Consider the following 23,028-nt stretch of genomic DNA (forward strand, 5'->3'; position numbering starts at 1 on the left):
AGAAAGAAACTCCTACAGCTTTGGAACGATATGAGAGTCTTAGAAAAATAGAGTTTTCTAGGTAATTTATTTGTTTAGGACAGTATAGGCTTAGCCACAGTGTAACAATGCATATACAAATTATTGTAACATAAAACGAAGCGAAAAATGTGTATGAAATGTATTACAATTTTTTTTTTTGTAACATGATAGACTGTCATAATTGTCTCTGCGTAACAACTATCATAATAAGTGTTCTTTATGAGTATACATTGTGAAATTTGTAAAAAAAAAACTAAAAAAAACATATATATATACGTATACATAATAATAATAATAAAAAAGGAAAGAAAGAAAGACAGAAAAAAGAAAAGAAACAATATACTGTAACATAATATTTTACCGAAAATCAAAGGACAAAGAATAAGTCACAATTCTGACTTTTTTTTCATAATTGCAAGAAAAAAAAAAAAACTGAGACACAAAATATAAAAAGAAAAAACTGTGAAAAAAAAAAAAAAAAAAAAAAGCCCAAATTCCCAAAAATAACAATATTTTATCCCGTGGTGGAAACAAGCTTCTGTACTTATAAAAAAAAAATAAAAAATAAAAAACATGTTTTTCCCTTTGATTTTGGGGTGAAATACAGATGCTCTATATGTTCTATCTAGTACATTCTAGGCATTCTATGTTCCATCTTTTTCTAATTGTCTTCCAGTTTCTTTTTAATAATTTGAAAGGTGTTTAACCATATTATACAGCATGTTTAAAGGATGGAGCAACAGCAGCATTTGACAGGATAATCTTTGGTGTAGACTTTGTGTTCGGTTCCATATACAAAATAAATGTGAGTTTTCTCATTCCAGGTGAAATGCACTCGTGTGATGGGAAGCAGCTCAATGGTCTGCCTCTGGAAAAATAAAAAAACAGAGTTAAAACATGCGTTGTCTCCATATGATATAAAATGGTCTACATCAGTTACTCTTTGCATATAGCATTCATTACAGTTTTACTATTAATACTTTTAGAGAAATAATAATGACTTATGTGACATGAGATTTTTTGTTGTTTTATTCAGTTTTTGTTGTAGTTGTTGTTTAATATAAGTTGTTTAGAAAAGAGCATTGAGTGGTTTTCTCTGTTTCTTGTCATCGTTTGTCTTGTTTGTATGAATATATGGGACTATTCAGACTGCTTTTGGTCAATCACAAGCTCTAATGTGTTTTCTTTTAGGATTCCATGGGCCTGAGCCAACGGGAAGCAGTCGTTTAATTAATTCCCAGAAGAGCGGGAGGCTGAGATGTGCCCTTAAAGAGACAAGCGCATGTTTTTGGTGTTTCATCAGAAGTGTTTGATTTGTTTTAACAGATGAATTACCTGTTGCAGAATACGGCAAGTGGTGATGAACTGAGCCTGATGCTCCCTCACGCCACTTTCAGACGCAGCGTTCACAGAGCTGTCCGGAAAACTGACAACTGGATAAACCTGCAGTGTCACAGCCAAACAAACAAGGTTATGTTGTAAAATAATTGTTGGTCAGAAATAATCGGCCTGCAAAAAATTGCTTATACATTTCTAGTTATGTTATATTATAACCAAATATTGGATTCAATCTTGCAATGTTTTCTTTCAATAAAAAGGTTTTGTTTCTTTTTGGTGATGAATGATTGGAAGCCTCATTTATCTGAGCTTATTCACCCCATTTTTGAGTGAATATTGCCAAAATGATCCACAAATGATGCTTTTTTCACTCAAAAACTAAGGTGCATGAGCTCAGATCAATAAGTCCTATGATCAACCAGTTCCAAAAATACAATTGTACAAAATTGTACAAAAATACAAAAAGTAAGTTGACAAAAAAATAATGTTTAGCATAATCATAGATTTACAATTAAATTTTTACCCTTTTGCATATGAAATGATCAACAGTTTCGAACTCTTATACATTCTCAAACATTTGCCTGCATATTTAACATATATGGATATGGATTGAAATAATCAGAGATTTTGTTAAAAACTGACTTCGCTGACCATCACTGACATCTTGTGGATTGAAATGCAGAGCAGTAGGTGCTACAAGGCAGGTCAAGTTTCTGTTTCAACAATTTTTTGTTTCAATAAATGGCCTTTTTGGACTGCTTTTGACTTCTGAAGTTGCGATATGTTTTCAAACGACAGAGAATGCATCATGTTATCACTCCTTTGAATAACAAAGCAATTGTGTTTTTGCTCACCATTGGAGCCATATCAGTAAGAAGTTTCTCTCCATTAATTTGATCAAGAAGCTCAACCGGGAATCCCGAGCCCTTGTCGATCACAGCCACATGCATGTTGTTTTTCCTGAGAAGATAAAACGTGTGGGGGAAAATAAATGAATGTATAAAATATAGTGCTGTCAAAAGATTAATCGCGATTAATCGCATTCCAAAATAAAAGTTTTTGTTTACATAATATATGTATGTTTACTGTGTACATTTATTATGTATATATATATATATATATATATATAAATACACACACATACAGTATATATTTTGAAAATATTTACATGTATATACAGTTATATTTTTCTATTATATATAAATATATTTAATATATAAACATAATATTTTTCTTAAATATATACATGCATGTGTTTGTATTTATATATACATAATAAATATACACAGTATACACACATACTGTATATTATGTAAACAAAAACTTATATTTTGGATGCGATTAATCGCGATTAATCGTTTGACAGCACTAATAAAAAGTTCATTAGCTTGTTTGTACACAGTGAACTTGTGAAAATATGAGTTGTCTCACCATGTAATTTTAAGTTTGATGAAGCAGAGGAGCTTTCCTTGCCCTTTGCATGTTTTGCACGTGATTGAACCGACTCCTCCACAGGAATGACACCTAGAATACAGATCATTTAATGAGTACAATATTCTTACATTTGACCCATAAAACCCTGCAAATCCCACAACAATGACACTGGGGTGTTCTGGGTGGTTGCTATGCAGTTGGCAAGGTGCTCTGAGTGGTTATTAGCGTGCTGTTAATGTGGTTACTAGGGTTCTGATGGATATTTTACACTAGTAGTTGGATTTACTTTTGGATTTACATACTTATGGAACAGCATTGCAACCTTGAAGTAAAAATTATAAAGATAATTCTGAGAGGAAAAAAAGTCAGTAAAGTGAGATTTGTGTATTGAATATATTGTGTGTTTTAGCACTAGAACTCTATATTGACCAATTAGCATCAGAACTGACGTTGTGTATTTTTGATACTAGCCTAAACGTACACATCAATTTTTTGAGAAATTTCATCTAATGTTGTATTTTACTGAAAAGTAAATTTTCCACAAAAATAAATAAATAAAATAAACTAGCAAAAGAGCCAAACTAAATTTATATAAATAACTAAAGCAATTAAATTAAATTAAATTAAGCTGTACTGGCTTTTCTATATTTTTCTAAATCTTTAATAGGAAAAAAAAATATATATATAAATTAATTAATTAATTGATTAAAAAGGTTGACTTCATACTTAATCATGCCAGAGCCCTGACACATAATACAGCGTTGATTGGATTCAGTTCGACCCATGCCACTGCAGGATCCACATCGAGTCTGTAACAATACAAGCATTATAATGAAACAACAGACAGAAAATACAGAAGGAAGTATTAAAAATGACATCTGATCGCCATATGGTACTTACCCTGCCTGAATTTATACATCTACTGCAAGCAGATCTACCGAGATTCAGGCATGAATGACAACCCTGTATTTTGAATTCAACAACAACAACAAAATGAATCAAGATGAATTTTCAATGAACTTGATGAATGTAAGACAGAAGAAAGTTTTACTTTGACAGTGGACGTGTGAGGAACGCGGACGGCTTTCTTGCAGTCTTGGAAGAGGGAAGGAATGGGCACCGGGATGCTCCACGGAGCAGGAGCCACTCCGAAACCATCCACCACCTGACCTGATAAATGACGGGACATACATATTTAAACATACAATTTCATTTCATTTTAGAATTATAGATAAATATACGCTTTAGAATGACTTTACTTACCATTGTATGGTTCACTGTCCCATTCTGTTGTTCTGGACTCAGTAAAAGTCTCCAACCGGTACTATTAATAGAAACAGGTATCCAAGATAAATGTAAGCATGGCTGCTGTATCTAGTTGGATGTGATGTATGTGAATGTTGCTGCTCACCCGGTATGTGTTGAGGGACTGCATGTCTGTGAACACCATCTCTTTGGCTGGTTTAGAGCTGTAACAGCATTTGCTGCTGGCATATTTTATGAAGGCCTCCTGAGCGAGTTCTTCAGTGATCGCAGGAATGCTGAGGACATGACGTGTGAATTTAAGCTGGGTTTGCACCTTTTGACCTCACATGAATATGAGGTCAATGACCTTGTCATTCACAACGCTACGTTTTCAAAATACTCGTAAATGAAACTGCATGCAAGAATGCATGAATGAATGAACGAACCATTGTAGCAAATGAAATTCAGAGCGTTTAAATAACATTATCATTACTTGAAAACATAAACATTAACTAAAATTAAATAAAACGTTTAAAACTTATTGTATTTCAACGAGTTGCCAAAGAAACATTTATCATTTAGCTGAAGTACTGAAACTAAAGCCTAATAAAAACGACAGACAGATTTAAAAAAATAAAAACTATTAAAATGACATAAAATATAACAAAATGAATAAAGCGTAAACAGAAAATGTAAAACTAAAATAATATATCAATGATACTAAAATAACACTGATGTCTATGCTGCACAAAATAAATGATAACACAAAAAATAAACATTTGTTTACATCTACATCTAAAAATTTATCAAATGTATTTATCCTTACATTTATTTCTGTAACCTACTTATTTTTATGTATTTATTTATTCTTTTGTAACTTATTTCTTAAATTATTATTATTATTATTATTTATTTATTATTATTTCCATGTTTATTTCCTACTCCAGTATGACAGTGAGAGGGCTTGGGTTAGTTTCTCCACTGGCTGATCGCTTAAAGTTTCTCTTTTTTTTTTTTATCTGGTTAAGCTGCATTTAGATATACTTGCACAATCAATTGAGTCTATGCTACTGTGTTCAGTAACTTAGAAAAAGGGTGGAGTTGAATAAATAAATCCAGAATTGCCTCATTCATGAATTCAAAACATAACAAGAAAACCAGTTAGGCAAGCCGGGGGGGGGGGGTTATGTGACCAAATAAATAAGACAACGCTAGACAAAGGATAGGGATGATTATAGGTTATTCATCAGGGAAAATTTAAAAATTTCTTTCTATTTTCCACATAATTAAGTATTTTAGTTCTTGTGTACCAGGAAAGAAAGCAAGGAGCATGCACTAAGTTTATAACTAATGCTATGTATTTTACCACTGCAATGGTTTAAAGTGAATGCATGAATTGTTTTATTGCTTAAGTGCTGGAGATCTTACTCAAAGCGTCTCTCTGGAGCTCTGGATGGGGCTTGTGGTTGCACCGATCCAAAATCTGACGGTGGAATAACTGTGGATGCAATAACAAAAAATCACTGTCACGTTCATTACCAACATTTTACTCTTTATTTCAGCTGAAGCTCTTCTCACCATTAGGTCCCAAACTCTCATATCCAGGAACGACAGGCATCAAATCTGCAGGAGGAGCCGTCGCCCCATTGTTTGGCACTGTGTTTGGATCTAAATGTATATCACAAAATAATTTCATTGCTATGAGGATACAGTGGAAAGGGACAGGAACATTTCTCTAAAATTGCTGTCTGAAGCTCTTTCTGTCTGAATATGCAAATTATATAGACTTTAAAGTGAACTGCTGAAAGTTAAGTGATATTTGAGTGCACCTCTTGGAAATTATTTTATGATTACCTGCATAAGATCCAACAGGACACGATGGACCAGGGTGAGCTTCATCCTGGTCACTATTACGAAAACAAAACAATTGATATTGTTATTAACTTATTATTACACCACACCGCATGAATAAAGGACGACACCACAGCCTCTGCCATGAGAAAGAAAGACACTTCAATGCCTTATTGTCCTTAACAAGTCCTTATTTAGCGACTGAAAGCTTAATTCTTCATCTTTTATCGCGATTTCCGAAGTTTAGAAGATATTTTACACGCTGCTGCGTTTATGGTATTTTTATAGAAATGACTGGCGATTCTGATTTAAAAAGCAGCGTTTATGTCGTTTCTAAGGGGCTTCGCTTCATAATTTTGTTTGTTTTGTCAAACCTACCTCAGCAAATGCGTCCTGTCCATCCTTGCTAGCGAGTTGTGAACTTTCGTTTTGTGAGAAGTGATAGTCACGGAAGAAAAAAAGAGAAAAAAACCGCAGTGTAACCTGAGATTTCACATCAGTAATTCACGCCCAATTCAGCTGTATATTACTTTTCTTCGTTTAATAAGAATTTGCTAAACCTTTCATTTGGAGAACGAGATGTTTTGCATAGCTTTACATAGTTTAACAGATAACTTTGGGTTATTTAAATTGAGGACTTTAAATGAGGAAGTCGCCTAGAGACAATAATATGACCATCTTTCAGGTTCATGATGAACAAATAGCAACTTAATTTTTAGGCCTCTATTAATTAGCTTCAGTCAGGTTTTTTGACAAATGTAATCAACATGTCATCCTAAATGTTATTGTTGCAGTCAATGACCCACATGTGTCTCTGACAGGCTGCAAAATAACAAACTACTGCATGCTAACTTTCTTGAATAGCATGTGACAACAGTACATTGTGCAATGATGGACATTTAACTCATTACTTTTTTTAATCCGCATTACTTTTTTTAATCTAGTGAGTTTTAACAATCTCAGATGTAGCTTGCCCTTTTATTACAGTTTCTGTATACAGTGTTAAAGTTTGAGTGCATTGCATCATGGGATATAGTGTTCTGCGTAGTGTGCTCTGGCTGTAAAGTGTGCAGTACACAAGGGCCCATTCATGCCAAGAATGGTATACCTTAATAAAACAAAACATTGACAGCCAATCAGAATCCATCAGACTTTAATGAGCTTGAGCATTTTGTGCCAGATGACAAAACTGCACTGCATGCTTAATAAACATATCTGTGCATTGGTGTGGATTCCTATCATTATAGTTATCTTCATAGTTAGGAGCTCTACTGAGAAAGCTGAACATTCCCACATATATCCCCCACACACACACATATATATATATATATATATATCTATGAAATGTGTTATTTGTCTTTGCATCTTTAAAAAAAACATATTTGAAAACTATGTTCTGCTTGGTAGTAAAACAAAGTACTCATTTAAAGATTAAATTGTTTTTTTTCTTCTTGCTGTATTAGTCAAGCCTATATATATATATATATATATATATATATATATATATATAAGCCTATATAAAATATGCAATGTACAAAGTTTTTGTCATTAAACAAAATCAGTTTTACACATGTTGTGGACGACAACATTTCAGAGCAGGAGCGACTTCCGCTGCCTGATATTACTTCCAGGGCGTCTCTGCGTCACTTCCTCCTCTTCTCCAGGACTGTCTTCGGTAGAGGCAGGCCAAACGGTGAGCGGAATAAAATCTCAATTCATCCTTTAATATTGTGATTAAAATAAACTTTTCTCAGTCCGTGGCGCTGCATTAGTGTTCACTCTATTTATATGCGTTGATATTGTGGCTCGTGGAGCGATAAAATAGGCGATATTTATATAAACAATCGCACAGGGTCTGTACAAGGCGGCCATTGGTGTGATGTGTGTGAAACGCTATAGTGACTAAATATATTACATGACATTTTGCTCGCTTTAACGTTACAAAATATACCTTTTATACTAAAACTAGATGATTTAGACGTTCAGACGCTTAATGTAGCATGTTGTGATTAGTGCTAGTTGCATGTGTTTCGCATGATGCGTCGTTTAGTGTATAAGCTTTACACTCTGCTTTACAGATTTCTACTGTAGTTTAAACGATAAAAGTTTGCGTTATGCTGTAATTTACTCGTTTTTGTTGACATAAAAGGTCTTTGGACAAGAGTTTACCGCTAGCTAGCATTGCTAATGCACATGCTACATGTCAAAGTAGATAGCTTTGGTGTAGGATGCGAGTCATCTTGACTGTTTTTATAGAATGACTTCTTATTAGATGTGTAAATGTATATTATTCTTGTTTTTAAACTCGGTGTCTCTTTCGTTTCTGCATGTTCACTCTGTAGGCATCATGGTTCAACTCCGACCCCTCACCAAACCTAAAATCCTCAAGAAAAGGACCAAGAAGTTCATCAGACATCAGTCCGACCGCTATGTCAAGATCAAGGTAGGAATATCAAGGAAGTTGCAGAAATAATGTAGGTTTGCACAGAGGAGATATTTTATTAGTCAATGTTGGAGTTAAATTTAAAACTCGCTGTATTTTCTAAATGCATATTAGTAAGTCATTCCAAGATTTTAATATTAGATGTTAGGATCACAAGCATATTTGTTTTATAAAAATAATTTATCTCCAATACCTGTTTTATTAGTTTGTGCTGGGTTTAAAAGCTTTTTTTTGTTAGTTTTAGCAGTTAAACCAAGTGTAATTTAGCAAAAATGCATTTAAATATTTAAAATAGCAGCTGGTATGTTGATAAAGTGCATGCTATAGATCTTGTGAATAATTCATCCATGCATGCGTTTCATTTTGACCCCTTAATGTCTAAACAAAGCATTAGTTTTATTTCTTAATAACTCTATTCAAATGTGTAGTGATTAGGAAGATCTGATTTTAGTTTCGTTTCATTGTGACTTCCAAGTAATACAATATTTTGTGATTTCAGCCACAAGTTGCCTTTTAATGAGTGCAGTGCATTATCAAAGTTATTTTCCATAATTGCTAGACATCGATTGGAAGATTAGAAAGCACACTTGTAGCAAGTTCTCAGATCTTCTTGGAGTGGGTAGCACTTTTTGTCAAATCCAGCAACACAAGACATTTATTCATTTTGAGAGATCAGCTGAAGTAGTTCAATATTCAACTGCTTTTTAGCAGAGAACTCAATCAGAGTTAATTTAGCCTTTGATTACAGCCATGATCTAATATGAATGATCTCTCTGCAGAAAAACTGGAGGAAGCCCAGAGGTATTGACAACAGAGTGCGCAGACGCTTCAAGGGTCAGATGTTGATGCCCAACATCGGTTATGGGAGTAACAAGAAGACCAAACACATGCTGCCCTCTGGATTCAGGAAGTTCTTGGTCCACAATGTCAAGGAACTTGAAGTCCTCATGATGAGCAACAAGTAAGATTTATATATTGACACATTTATACCAAATGTAAGTGTGCTCAGATTACTATTACATATAAATCCTTTGAATGTTTTAATGTGGTGGTTCTTTGTGGTCTTAGTAATATGTAACTAGTAGGTTTTATTTGTTTGAAGAGGTCTGGATTGTCTATATCTCTCTGATCATACCTGCTGAATTGCTCGTATTCATCTCAGGTGTTGAATTCAGAGAAATAGCATGGCGGAGGAAATACCCATTCCATCTCTAGCTCTTGCCATAGCCAGCAGGTGGAAGATAATCTGCCACAAGTGACTAGTGCTTGTATTTGGGTCTCCTACTTTGAATAGAACTAGGTTGTGAAGTTTGTAAACGGATAACTTGAGTTTCAATGATAAATGCTGCATTGGATTCTTAAATAATGTTTTTAAAATAAGAATGTGGTAATCTTAATTTTATTCTTTCTCTGTAGGTCACATTGTGCAGAGATCGCCCACAATGTGTCTTCAAAGAACAGGAAGCTCATTGTAGAGAGGGCTGCTCAGTTGGCCATTAAGGTCACAAACCCCAACGCCAGACTTCGCAGCGAGGAGAACGAATAATCTTGTTGTCTTTTCAATAAAGTGGAAAAAAAGTGTTAACTACACATGTTTTCTGTCTCATTTAAAGTATAGATATGAGATTTGCAACCCTGTTCACGGCTCGCTTTGAATGTCTCCATTTAATCTTGCACCTGTTTCACACCTGCATCCAAAAGCTGAAGATGTCTCTGCAGGCAGCATGCAGGGATAAGGATAACAATCACATCCTGTTTGCTGCGATATCTGATTGATTTTAAAGGCAGCATCAGTGTTTTTGCTTCTTATGATGTCTCACAATCCTATGTTTGATTGTGTGACAATTGAGTGAAAAAATAAAAACAGCATCTGGAAGTTCGGACAGTATCGTTTGAAATGTGTGTATTTTTAATGTCATTTCAAGTGATAAATTAGTACTGCAGTAATTAAATATTCTCTTGGTTATCACCAAGTAAGTTTTGTTGTAGATCGTTAAACTGTTATGCTGCCTCAGAAACTCATTTGAAATCAGTTTTTGGATGTTCCTTTCAGTGCAAATGCTGCCTGAAATGTCATGGCCTGATAGGGTAGAAAAGTAACAAGTCCGCTGCTTAAACATTTCCTTACAGCCCTGGGCGGCGTCTGACATCGCATACACTCCTGAGTAAGTGCTTCACAGCCGTTCATAAATCCTCTCCTGAGGCCTCGTGGGATATTAAAGTGTCCGTCTTATACACGCTTCAGAATCACGCTAGAAGTTGGTCATTCGGTTACTTTTTGACTATTCTTTTGTGGCTATGGGACATACTTTTGTCTCATGCTGTTTTTCGCCTGCTATATAGTAGGGAAGTTCGCTATTTTGGATGCAGCCCAGGTCTTGGGAGACTACTAATGAGTTGATGACCCAAGTCAGATGTGTTTATGAAGACATTCAAGATGGGCTCCAGGAACGGGGTTGAAAACACCTAGTCTAGAAGATGCTGGCTGTGTAATAATCAGTGTTGGGAAAGTTACTTTAGAAATGTAATAGGTTACAGATTAAAAGTTATCCTACTTAAAATGTAACAAGTAGTATAACTTTTCAATTATTTTATTAAAGTAATGTAACTGAATACATTTGATTACTTTTCTAATGTTTTCAACTGTTAATCATTTTCAAACATGTAAAGCAGACAGGGTTAACCTCACAGTAGTGCTCAACACTGATTACTGTCAGACTTTTGAAATATTTCATCGCTTGAATTCAGATTATAATATTTTAATTTCAAAGGAGACATTGGATGAAAAATATCTTAATTTGCGAATAAATGTGTCTTAGCAGTGTGTGGACACAACCACCCTACAATGATAGAAATTCACTCCTGTCCTTAATCCCCCAGAAACCTAAACAGTCTCAATTATCAAGCCATTTTGATTTTGGAGTGAATAACCAGCGCTCTCTTCCACCTTAAGTACCACGACTGAGGTGAGACCGTTGAGCAAGGCACCGAAACCCCAACTGCTCCTCTGGTGCCTCAGCAATATGGCTGCCCACTGCTCCGGGTGTGTGTTCATTACTGTGTCTGTGCACTTGGATGGGTTAAATGCAGAGCACAAATTCCGAGTATGGGTCACCATACTTGGGCACATTTCACTTCACTTTTACTAAATTTGTTTATGTCTGGCTGCGCAAATCATTTTACTCCAGACTGTTTTCTGAATGAGGGACAATTCAAGGCAGGTTCTATTAAAAAGTTAAAACTCAAGGATAGATCACTTCCACAGAAGAGAGGGGCGATGAGAGTGAGCAGATCTCATTAGCATGTGAAGAGATATGCACCGAAACGAGTCACTGTGAACAGAACTGTTTTTGACAAGGTAAGACCAAGGAGACCATTTCACGAAGACCCTAATGAATCATACCACCTTGTGGAAAATGGGCATCCGATGTCCTCTTTGAAGCACAGCCACCACAAAATCAGACTTGCTTTAATATCATTCTGAGGTTAAATACAGATTTTAAATCATAACAAGAAATAATTTAATGATACTATGATACTGTTTTTGAAATCAAATCTTTGCATAGCTATGACAGGAAACACTGGATCTAACAATGCCTTAGAAAAAAACAGTTAATCTTAAAAAAAAATAAAGCATATACATAAACCCACATAGGAAATATAAGAGTTATCGGATAAGCATGTTATAAACTTCTGAAACATTGCTGTTTCATATTTTAGAGTTGTCACTGCAATTTATCAAAGAACTCAACTGAATCTGTATGTGGGAGTGTGTGTGAAAAAAAAAAAAGATTTTCATAAGTAACTGTAATTTAATTACTCATTTTTTCTCAGTAACTGTAACTGATTACAATTACTTTTATTTTGTAATTAAATTACGTAATTCCGTTACATGTAACTAGTTACTCCCCAACACTGGTAATAATATGCTTCAAGCTTTAAAAGTATTTGTTTATTTTCACAACAAATCTGTAGTCCATTGCAGGTTCTGCAGCCACAAACCATAACAAATTGCAGTTGCGAGTCCTAACTGGTGTCCATCGATTCTACGGCCCCTGTTAAGGGGTCTCCTTGAAGGCTCTCGAAGATGGTGGCCATCTCGGCGTTGCTTCTGATCTGATTGGCAAAGTCTGCCATAGCAGGACTCTTTTCCACCTCGCTGATGGACAGCAGGGCAGCGACTGCACGCATGGCAGAGCGCCTCAGCTCTTCCTGTTTCTCAAACTCTTGCTTCACTGAACCAGCTTTTACCTTTATGTTATAAAAGTAGATAATTGTTTACTGAAGTCTCAAGACAACCCATATTTGTAACAAACCGCTGTCATGTTAAACCTTACCTTTGTAGTGCAAGTAGCTTTTAGTGGTTCCACTAACCTGTCCAGCCTTTGTACCACAGCGGCTGGACACAGTTTGGAAAGTCTGGCAAGCATAATGAAGGTCAGCATCTGAAATACCAGAAACATGAACATCTTAAAGGGAATGAACAGTGAAAATATATTTTTTTTCAATCCCATGTAATGTATTGGACATTTAAGCAGAATGTAATCCAATGTACCACAACCTCATTGAAAATGCACTTACTTTAATGTCATAGTGATCTTTCAGGCCTTCTTCAACATGGTTCAGAAATTCAAAGATGTCCAAACAGTCCAGGCAGCTGTCCAGCAGGGTGTACATACATTCAAAAGCCGCTTTGCGGACGTCCAAACCATCATCTACTGTGTGCTTGAAGGGGCCCATCTCAACCTGAGATGTGATTAAACATGCCGTAATTTAAGTCTGTTGAGTTATTACACTGTTTTTGTGTATAACAGTATTTCCAATATTTTACACACAACACATTTGTGTTTTATATGGCATTTTTTCTAGTGCTTTTAACGTTCATAATTTGTACCTCTCTGACAAGGTCTTTTCTGATTTGTGTCTCCTTGTATAGATGTGGGAGAAGTGATGTTAGAAGTCCACGGATCAGGGAGGGTTTGTTGTGGGCAGCTGAATTAAACATGACTAAAGCCACCCGCCGAACATTGAGGTCTGGATCCTGGAGTGTTTTCAGGAAGTCACCTAATAGCAGAATTACAAACTAGGCCATTAGTTCAAGGATTTTAGATAGTATCTATCATGCATTTACCTATATACAAGTAAAAACATGCAAGATACCAATGCATCCTTTGAGAAGTGAGTCTATGGGCATGGGGTGGTCCACGATGGTGAACTTCACTGCAGTTACAACCGTACTGCGAGAAAGAGGAGACCCTGGGAGAACAATAAATATTGTTTTTTGTTTAGATTTGTGCAGCCCAATTACGTATATCAGACACTTTGCTACATTTTAAAACTATATGTTTGAAACTAGCCCATTATCTACTGAGTAAATTCAAGGTAACACTTCATCTCTTGTTACCCGAGGACAGTTGCTTCTTAAGCCTTGGTAGGAGTTCAGACGGACTGACCAATGTGAGTTTCCCCAAACATTCGGCTACAATATTGCGAGTGCCCTCTTCTGCACATTCACAGTGCTTGAACAGCAAAGCCCAGATGTTCTCCACGTGAGGCTTGAGACTGTCGGCTGACAGAGCGCTGATCATTTCTTTGAGGGAGTGCAGAAGCAGGTACTGTCTCTTCGGCTGGCTGCCGATCTCCTTGAGCATGAATGGCAGATACTCCCCCAAGTTTCCGACACAAATGTTTCCCAAAGCAAAAGATGCAGCGGACTTGACTTCCTCATTAGGAGAACCGAAGGCTTCCATTATGACTCCCTTAAGTTCCTTCTGCCCTTCAAAGTTCATAAAACGTCCAATTTCTCCAAGGCACAGCAATGAGAGAATTCTCACCGACTCGGATGATTTGGGGTTCTTAACCTCCTGGATAAGATTGGTGACCACTCCAGAAGCCTCTTTGGGACAGGCCATCGACAAGGCAGCTACACACTTGGCCACCGAGTAGTAGGACTGTTTATGCACGGACATTGAGTCAGTAGACTTGAAATCATAGAAAGGCCCCCTCAAGGCTTTCAGAAGGTCACTGTAACCCATGTTGTTGGCCTTCGTTGCTACAAGAACCTGGAAGAACTCAAGTATTGAATTAAGAGCACCACCTTGTAACAGTGGAGAATGGACTAAGTTAAGCACTTCAGGTAAGATCGTCCCCCCAATCTTGCTCAAAGAGGACGGGCAAACTTTAGCCATACAGGTGATCAGCGTTATGGCTACTTGTGAGATATGCATATCGCTCTCCTGAATCAAAGCAGGCACCTCACTCAGTATGGACTCGATCAAAGGCGGCTTGAAGCTGTCGCTGTAGTTTGTGACCATCACATTCAGGGCTGTTATCGTGTTCAATTTAAGGGCCCGCTGGTTTTTCCGCAAGAAGGATCCAAGCATTGGAATCCCCTCTGTTAAAATGGGCCTTAAGTCGATTTTAAGTGGCGAGGAAGCGACGAGAGTCAAAGTCTTCACTGCGACAAGTCTTGTGATTTCATTTTTAAGCCTCTCCAGAAATATCTGCAAGGTGGGCTGCAGGTCACCACCAAGCTGGTCGCCAAAATGACTCAAAATGTGGCCCATGCAGAAAATGGCCCGCTCTTTCACCTCTTGGTCTATGTCAGCTGCCTTCAACCTCTTTGAGGTGCAAGCGAACACGTTCTTGATGTAAGGTTTGGCATCAAAAGAAGCAGGCTTGTCCAGCGGCCGCATGAGTTTGACAATCTGCTGGGTGACTTGGAGGGCCTCCGATGTGATTTTATAAAACGGGTCTTCGACGCATTGGATCACTGGTGGTAAGATGACGCTAATGTGTAGGTGGAAGATATCTGGGTTGTGGCTACTTAAGAGAACATTGAGGAAAGCAAGGGCGTCAATCTTCATGTTTGAAGAGGTCGTCTTGTCTGTCAAGGAGTAAATAATACCTAAAGAGAGACAGAGGCTTAAATGAATATAAAATAATATGCCACAAAGTGTTAGTTCACCCAAAAATGAAAATTCTGTCATTAATTACACACTCTCATGTCGGTCCAAACTCATAAGACCTTCGTTCATCTTCAGAAAACAAATTAAGATATTTTTTGATGAAATCTGAGAGCTTTCTGACCCTGCATAGATGGCAACGCAACTACCACGTTCAAGGCCTAGAAACATAGTAAAGACGTTGTTAAAGTTGTCCATGTGACATCTGTATGAGGATAATTTTTGTACACAAAGAAAACAACAACAAAACAACTTCATTCAACAATTTCTTCTCCTTTGTGTCAGTGTGAATGTGAGAAATTAATGACAGAATTTGAATTATTTGATTATCTAACCCTCTAAAAAGCACAACTGCATGCAAAGGTCCAAAGGCAACTTGATAGACTCTTATGTATTTGTTGAAACTAGAGCAAGAAAAGAACATCACTGACCAGAACTTAGTGTCCATTAGCAGCAGACAACCTGAAGTAAGCATGTTAGCTGTTCTTACTCAGAATAGTGACTTTTACACCACGTGTACAACAGGTGTGACTATAGTCATGGATCATGCTTCAACTACTTGAAGCTGTCTACACTGGACACATCAAAACAAACTTTCCAAATCAGTTTGTCCTTAATGTCAGAATTCAAACGGGGCTTCAGTTTACTATTGGTAACTCATTGTTTTGCATCCATTGTAGACAGTCTTATACAATGTGGACGGGGTGTTAGCATAGCATTTTATGCTAAATCTCTTTTAATCTGACCTGGAATGAGGGCTGGTATGTGTTCTCCTAGTTGACCAGGCAGTACATTGGCCATCTCTGTCAAAAGACTGAAGCAGCCTTGCCTACATCTCATGCTTTTCTCCTTTAGCTGTCGGTGTAAGGCTTTTACAATTGTCGGTACCTGTAAATGCAGGTGAGAGCTGTTTTTAGGAGATATGCACCAGATGCTACATGTAAGTTGGGTCGATAACCTGCAAACATTAGTACCTGTTTCTTCAAGAGAGAAACTGCAGGCTCCTCTTTAGCCCCCGTGTCCAAAGTGGGACCATGAGGGTGTCTGGTCTGTCTGAGCAAAGCCACGTAGGCTGAGAAAATGTCAGTTTTAACATTTTCCTCACGCTCTTTGAAGCGGGACACCAACGTTGGGCTTACGGATCCATAGAGCTCCACCAGCAGATCCCTGCGGCTGCTGATTATGGCCTCCAGACATTTCACAGAGGAACGCCGCACCTTCCAGCTTATGTCATCGTCGTCACTGTATTCATCATCAGACTCTATAGATAACAAGTGTGCTGACTGTGAAAAACATGTGCATGCTTATCCGCCATCTGCCTCATCTCATAGCTAGATAAACTTGATTTTCTTTTAAACTAACATTAGTAATATTTTGTAATTCTTTTCAAAGGCATACTTTTTATTTATGTTTATGCTTAAAGTTGCATAAGGATGTCATAAAAAAAATCACCCTGATCTTCATCTTCTCTGTCCTCAATATCCATACTGTCATCCTCGTCATCATCAGCATCGTAGTTGTAATTGGGGTCGTAGATGATATACTTCAAACACAACTTGATGATTGCTTGGATGTGAGGGGACATTTCCTTTGGACATCTGTTAAAAAAAACAACTTACAAGTATAAACATACAGTTATAAAATAAAATAATAAAAATGTACATATATAATAATAAGATATAATATAAACCAACATAACTAATTAAAATGAAACATAATATAATTTATATATTAAAAATATATATAATAAAATGTTACAAAAATGGCAAAGCATAAACCAACATAACAAAATGAAACAAAAATGGCAAATATTATGTAATATATTCCAAAATAATTTAATAAAATGTTACTAAATGACAAAACATTATCTACTTTAAACCAATGTACTGTATTAAAATAAAATGAGTCCAAAAAAATGACCAAACATGGTATAATGTAAACCAACATAAAAATGACAAAAATGTTATGATTTATACCAAAATAATATACCAAAATGTTACAAAAATGATATTGTTTAAAAGAATATCATAAAATAAAATAAAATGAGTCAAAAATGTCAAAACATGATATAATGTAAACCAAAATAATAAAATAAAATAAATTTTACAAAGTGTCAAGACACATTATAAATTAACCCAAAATCATAAAGTCACAAAATGTCAAAACAAGTTGTAATTTAAACAAACATAATAAAAAAAATGCAACGATTTAATCGAAAATAATAACATACAAAAATGCTAAAAGTTCTCTCATTTTAAAAAAACTGAATTTTTAGATTTAGACCAAATAATATAGAAAGAATAGTTCTACCTGCAAACAAAAGCTTGAAAGCAGAACTCGTGTAGCTCATCATCATAAAAAAATAAATCATAAATCATAAAAATCGAAATCATAAAATATCACAAAATGTCAAAACAAGTTATAATTTAAACAAATATAACAAAATGCAACGATTTAAGCGGAAATAATCAAATGTAAAAATGCAAAAAGAAATCTCTCATGATTAAAAAAAAAACAAAACTGAATTTTTTGTTTTAGACCAAATAATATAGAAAGAATAGTTCTACCTGCTAACAAAAGCTTCAAAAGCTTGAAAGCAGAACTCGCGTAGCTCATCATCCTCCACGTTACAAAACTTCACCACCATTGGCACAATCTTCTGCAGGTGTTCCCCTTTAGATCATAAGACTCCATATTACTTATTCAATAATAATATATTCATTGAATATTCAAAATGTAATGTAATACTACATGTTATATTCAAAATCTCCAGAATACACTTTAGTACTTTATTGAATTTATCCTAGCTAGTCTCTTCAGCTCCCTCTGCTGGTCACACAATAACACTACATTCCCTCAAAACTGACAGAATTCTAGTAGAAATGTTAAATCAGCTCTCACCGATCCTGTGTCCTCCTCGTCTGCTGACCGTGGCCAGGCACTGTATGTAGGTGCGGACGTTGGCAGTGGGCGGCCCACGGGACAGTTCGCCCATGAGGTGTTCGGTGAGCTGTGTGAATAGTGCAGGGCTACAGCTGGGCACCAGGTGACCCAGAGCGATAATAGAGCGTTTCCTCACAGCCATGCGAGGACTCATGAGCTGAGCGAGGAGGCTGGTCAGAATCGACTGATGGAAGCTCACCAGAGCAGTGCTCAACCTGGCAAACAAGGTATAAGACTGGCGGGTGGATGCTCATAAACACTTACAGTTGAGGTCAAAGTTTACACACCCCTTTCAGAATCTGCCAAATGTTAATTATTTTACCAAAATAAGAGGGATCATACAAAATGCATGTTATTGTTTATTTAGCACTGACCTGTACTATAACCCGGTTCAAAAGTTTCTTAATACTGTGTTGTTACCTGAATGATCCACAGCTGTGTTTTTTTTGTTTAGTGATAGTTATTCATGAGTCCCTTGTTTGTCCTGAACAGTTAAACTGCCTGCTGTTCTTCAGAAAAACCCTTCAGGTCCCACAAATTATTTGGTTTTGCAGCATTTTGAAATGACTGTATGATTTTGAGATCCATCTTTTCACACCAAGGACAACAAATGCAACTATTACAGATAGCATATTTTTTCATTTAGTAGTGCCCTTCAGAGGCTACAGAAGACAAAATAAGTTAAATTTACCCCGATTTTCAAATTTAAAAGTTTTATGCATGGATTTTCCTTCTGGATCATTTCAACCTTCTGTTATAGCTACATATGAGTCCCTCGGTTGTCCTCAGTGTGAAAAGATGGATCTCAAAAATCATACAGTCATTGTTGGAAAGGGTTCAAATACACAAAAATGCTGCAAAACCAAATAATTTGTGGGACCTGAAGGGTTTTTCTGAAGAACAGCAGGCAGTTTAACTGTTCAGGACAAACAAGGGACTCATGAACAACTATCACTAAACAAAAAAACAAAACAAAACACAGCTGTGGATCATTCAGGTAACAACACAGTATTAAAAATCAAGGGGATGTAAACTTTTGAACGGGGCAATTTTTATAAATTCAACTATTGTTTTTTTCTTGTGGACTACATGTAAACATCTTTTATGTGAAATATCTCATTCGAGTCAATACTACAAAAATGATCCCTCTTATTTTGGCAAAATAATTAACATTTTGCAGATTCTGAAAGGGGGATGTAAACTTTTGACCTCAACTGTACATGCAAGTACAAGACATTTGGACCAACCTGCCCAACATGTCGGAGAGAATATCCAAAGCCTCCAGCTGAATGGACACATCGTCTTGCATTTCCAATGCGCCAATCAACTGGGACGTGATCTTCCTACAGACGTTGACTGTGAGGCTCAAACCTTCAACGCAATACAACAGCTATGACTAAAGATCCCAAAAAAGATGGAAATTTCTCTAATATCACCTTGATACCTGTAGATGAAGGTGGCAGTTCAGCGATGACGGTCTTCAGGCCCATGCTGGAAATGTCCCTCAGCTGCTCTTTATTGGACACCATGTTGGAGCAGAGAGTGTCCACCATCGTCTCCACCTGACACTCCTTCACTTTTCCCACCAGAGGACCAAGACTACACAAACCAGAAATACACTATAAAAAATATGGACAAACCCAGCGATTGGGTTGTTTTCAACCTACAATTTTGACAATTGAGTCAAAACAACCCAATTGCTGGGTTTGTCCATATTTTACCCAGCCCTGGGTTGTATTTAACCCAGCATTTTTTAGAGTGTAATCATGATCACTGTATCGCTGTAAAGTGTGAAGAGTGAAAAAATACCATTTGACGGCCAGATTCTGCACTTCTCCGTTTTTGTCCTCCAGAAGTTTGAGTAGCATCGCCACAACTTTCCTCTCGCTTTCCTCGTCCAGTTTGATCGAATCCTTCTGGAGCTCCATCATCAGGTCATTGGCCGCCATAAACCTGAAAGAAATCATAGTCTTTTATTAGTGTTGATGTACTTCACAATCCTCATCATATAGTACACAGTGCTGGGTAGTAACCGATTACAGGTAATCTGGATTACGTAATCACATTCCAAAAATTAAGTACTCGTGATTAGAGTATATTACATTTTAAAATGCTCATAATCAGATTAGTTACTTTTTTATGGATTACATGATTGCATATTGTCCACACAGTGGCAGTAAATTATTCAAAATGTACTGATTCTCCCTAATTCTTCTTCACCCCCCCACAATTTTCCTTTCAAAAATGCTACTTTGTGTCATACCATTCAGCTTTGATTGAAATATATATTTCAAGAGATATATTTTCTTTCTCTTTGCTTTTTTTATATTAATATGGTACATTTAATGGCAAGTTTAAAACAAATTTGATAAAAAAGTAATCTAAAAGTAACCTAAAAAGTACTCAAAATACATTACCTAAAATGAGTAACGTAACTAACTACAGTTTTCATCATGTAATCTGTAACCAGTAAGACTACAACTTGTATCTACCCAGCACTGATAGTACAGTACATGTCCAAAACATGGTTTTACTATGGTAAATAATAAACAACTGATAAGCTCATGAGTCATTCTACGAAACAGGAGCCATTTCCACTTTGCAATTTTCAAAGTTTTCACTAAAGACAAACCTTTTTTAAAAAAACCTACAACTTGAAAGATATGTTAATCCTTCAGAATACACATTTTCCCACTTCAGGCACAAAATCCTTAACATTATTGCCCTGTTTATTCAGGCAAGGGTGCCTTTATTGCACCACCCTGTAACGGACAATATATACACCATTAGAGTATTAAAACAAGATATAGATTTTTAAAATATGGTGTTTTCCTAATAGTAAAATGTCCCTTTTTTAGAATCTATCAATAGAAAGTATGTAATTTAGTGCATTTTTTTTTATTCTTAGATTTTTAATCTTGAAAAATGAATTCAACATTTCAGTCGCCTCATTGTTTGTACTGAAAAAACAAATTCACTTAAAAAATAGAAATACATTTTAATTTATTGGATTAGTCCACACAACAAGAACATCATGCAGCATTAATTTATGTAACATTTCCTTGTCTGTGATGTCTGTGCTTCCTAGCCTCTGCTTTCTCTTTTCTCTTCTTGTTGTGATTCCTTGACTTTTTATGCAGCTGGTGCTTCCCTCGTTCACTTAGATCACTAATCTTCTTCTTTTTTCCTTGCTCTGCATCCCATCTCCATCTCTGACATTCACTGAGGGGTGTCAAACTAGTTCCTGGAGGGCCACAGCCCTGCACAGTTTAGATTCAACCCTAATTAAAGTTCTTCAGGCTTATTTAAAAACTACCTGGTTTGTGTGTTGGATCTAATCTCTGCAGAGCTGCGGCCCTCCAGGAACCGAGTTTGACACCCCTGCTCTAGATATTTTTTCCTCCTCAGCATCCCAACATGCACAGCATCGCTGTTGTCTCTCAGCAGTGCTTAATGTAGCCATGATGGAGACGGATCTGTCTTCAAATGTTATAAAATGTAATTCATTAAACACAGATAGTGAGTGAGTGAGTGAGTGACTGAAAGAGATAGGTGTAAGAGTGATATAGTAAGTGAGTGAATGAATGAAACAAACAGGGTTAAATTAACAGAAAAATAAATGAATTAGCCTATTAGAATCCTTGATTTCACACATCCTCACATTCAAACAGGAAGCAGAACCACCATTTTTTGTAATAAATTGTAAGGGACACATAATTGTCCAAAAATAAATAAATAAATAAAAATAAATAAATAAATTAGTCCTATTTGGTGATATTTTAGATGCAAATGTCATATTGGTCAACACTGACATGTGTAAATGGCTGTGTACTAATGAAAAATGATTAAAAAATAGAAAAATTAATTTAAGAAAAGTATTTTATCATATATCATGTTAACAAGAACACTTGAATTAATTACTTTAAGCTTTGGAAACACACTTTGGGACATTTTTTTGTGCCTTATGCATCTCATCGAATGTTCCGGACCAAAATGGCAGCCTTTTCGTCGAATGACTCTCATGCAATTAAAGTCGTACATAGCAAAACAGTTTGAGAACAACAAATTAGAAACTGAAATCTGTAGGAATCGTGCTAGCTATCATTAATGCTGATTTATTTAATATGATTGGGTTTAAGTTTCCATTTAGTTAGGCTACCAAAAGACGACTAAAATACAATAGAACAGAGTAGTATACTTGTAAATTAAAATTTCATGCAAATGGTTTTCGATAACTGTCCACAATAGTTTTTAGTTATAAAAGTCAATGTTAAATCAATTCAAGTTTATTTGTATAGCGCTTTTCACGATACAAATCAGCTTTACAGAAAATTCAAGTTTCTGTTTTAAAGGTTAGCTTATCAGTGGTTTCCAGTTAAGCATTACTTTAAAGTATAACATGAATCTGACAATTATTCAGATATCAAATGTTTTTAGGCCGTTGCGTTGTCATTGGCCTATTTTTGTAAACACTAGTCATGAGTCAGAAAACATGCGTCTACAACACACACTTGTCTTACCGAAAGTCTTTGTCAGTGGATGTCATTTTTTCCAAAAGATTGGAAATGTAAAAGGTGGCATTCGACATCTTGACTTCTTAAAGTACTGCACTTTATGGCGATTAATACAGAAAGTTGAGCTTGATGAAGAGCATAGCGCCTGGCTGGACACTGGGCAGACTGGGACATATGACACTTTTGAACAGTTTATAAATAGAGATGAGAGATCTATTAATAATTTCACTCGCTTTGCTGTCATCTGCTGGAGTCAATGTGAAATGCAGGGCGC

At 36.1% G+C, this 23,028-nt stretch overlaps 3 protein-coding genes across 3 annotated transcripts; 1 reads left to right on the forward strand and 2 right to left on the reverse strand.

The window, feature by feature from the left end:
- Positions 1-48: 48 nt before the first annotated feature.
- Positions 49-6,762, reverse strand: ssuh2.2 (ssu-2 homolog, tandem duplicate 2). The gene is made up of 13 exons (XM_058761140.1): positions 6,268-6,762; positions 5,893-5,945; positions 5,617-5,706; positions 5,467-5,536; positions 4,205-4,334; positions 4,057-4,117; positions 3,845-3,963; positions 3,694-3,756; positions 3,520-3,602; positions 2,791-2,883; positions 2,214-2,319; positions 1,357-1,464; positions 49-889 (listed from the first exon to the last, which is right to left on the reverse strand). Exons 1-13 carry the CDS (start codon positions 6,288-6,290, stop codon positions 746-748), a joined length of 1,143 nt encoding a protein of 380 aa, XP_058617123.1. The 5' UTR covers positions 6,291-6,762; the 3' UTR covers positions 49-745.
- A 762-nt stretch (positions 6,763-7,524) lies between these two features.
- rpl32 (ribosomal protein L32) lies at positions 7,525-9,922 on the forward strand. The gene is made up of 4 exons (XM_058761142.1): positions 7,525-7,582; positions 8,232-8,332; positions 9,112-9,293; positions 9,749-9,922. The coding sequence occupies exons 2-4, from the start codon at positions 8,237-8,239 to the stop codon at positions 9,876-9,878; spliced, it is 408 nt and encodes a 135-aa protein (XP_058617125.1). The 5' UTR covers positions 7,525-7,582; positions 8,232-8,236; the 3' UTR covers positions 9,879-9,922.
- A 2,347-nt stretch (positions 9,923-12,269) lies between these two features.
- On the reverse strand, positions 12,270-22,978 carry cand2 (cullin-associated and neddylation-dissociated 2 (putative)). The gene is made up of 15 exons (XM_058761162.1): positions 22,761-22,978; positions 20,050-20,193; positions 19,685-19,839; positions 19,488-19,611; positions 18,199-18,455; positions 17,865-17,970; positions 16,750-16,895; positions 16,272-16,558; positions 16,044-16,185; positions 13,737-15,239; positions 13,493-13,588; positions 13,227-13,396; positions 12,914-13,078; positions 12,670-12,777; positions 12,270-12,583 (listed from the first exon to the last, which is right to left on the reverse strand). Exons 1-15 carry the CDS (start codon positions 22,826-22,828, stop codon positions 12,359-12,361), a joined length of 3,696 nt encoding a protein of 1,231 aa, XP_058617145.1. The 5' UTR covers positions 22,829-22,978; the 3' UTR covers positions 12,270-12,358.
- Between the last annotated feature and the right edge of the window lie 50 nt (positions 22,979-23,028).

This window comes from Onychostoma macrolepis, chromosome 22, assembly GCF_012432095.1.
Source record: "Onychostoma macrolepis isolate SWU-2019 chromosome 22, ASM1243209v1, whole genome shotgun sequence".
Taxonomy (NCBI): domain Eukaryota; kingdom Metazoa; phylum Chordata; class Actinopteri; order Cypriniformes; family Cyprinidae; genus Onychostoma; species Onychostoma macrolepis.

Coding starts and splice junctions, on each gene's coding strand:
- ssuh2.2 (XM_058761140.1), bottom strand. CDS start 6,290: ATGGACAGGACGCATTTGCTGAG. Junction 4,335..5,466: donor GCTCCAGAGAGACGCTTTGA/GTAAGATCTCCA, acceptor TCATGTCCTCAG/CATTCCTGCGATCACTGAAG. Junction 4,118..4,204: donor AGTCCCTCAACACATACCGG/GTGAGCAGCAAC, acceptor TTCTATTAATAG/TACCGGTTGGAGACTTTTAC.
- rpl32 (XM_058761142.1), top strand. CDS start 8,237: ATGGTTCAACTCCGACCCCTCACCAAACCTAAAATCCTCAAGAAAAGG. Junction 8,333..9,111: donor ACCGCTATGTCAAGATCAAG/GTAGGAATATCA, acceptor ATCTCTCTGCAG/AAAAACTGGAGGAAGCCCAG. Junction 9,294..9,748: donor GTCCTCATGATGAGCAACAA/GTAAGATTTATA, acceptor CTTTCTCTGTAG/GTCACATTGTGCAGAGATCG.
- cand2 (XM_058761162.1), bottom strand. CDS start 22,828: ATGTCGAATGCCACCTTTTACATTTCCAATCTTTTGGAAAAAATGACA. Junction 19,612..19,684: donor ACTGCCACCTTCATCTACAG/GTATCAAGGTGA, acceptor ATTGCGTTGAAG/GTTTGAGCCTCACAGTCAAC. Junction 13,589..13,736: donor TAAGAAGCAACTGTCCTCGG/GTAACAAGAGAT, acceptor TTGTTCTCCCAG/GGTCTCCTCTTTCTCGCAGT.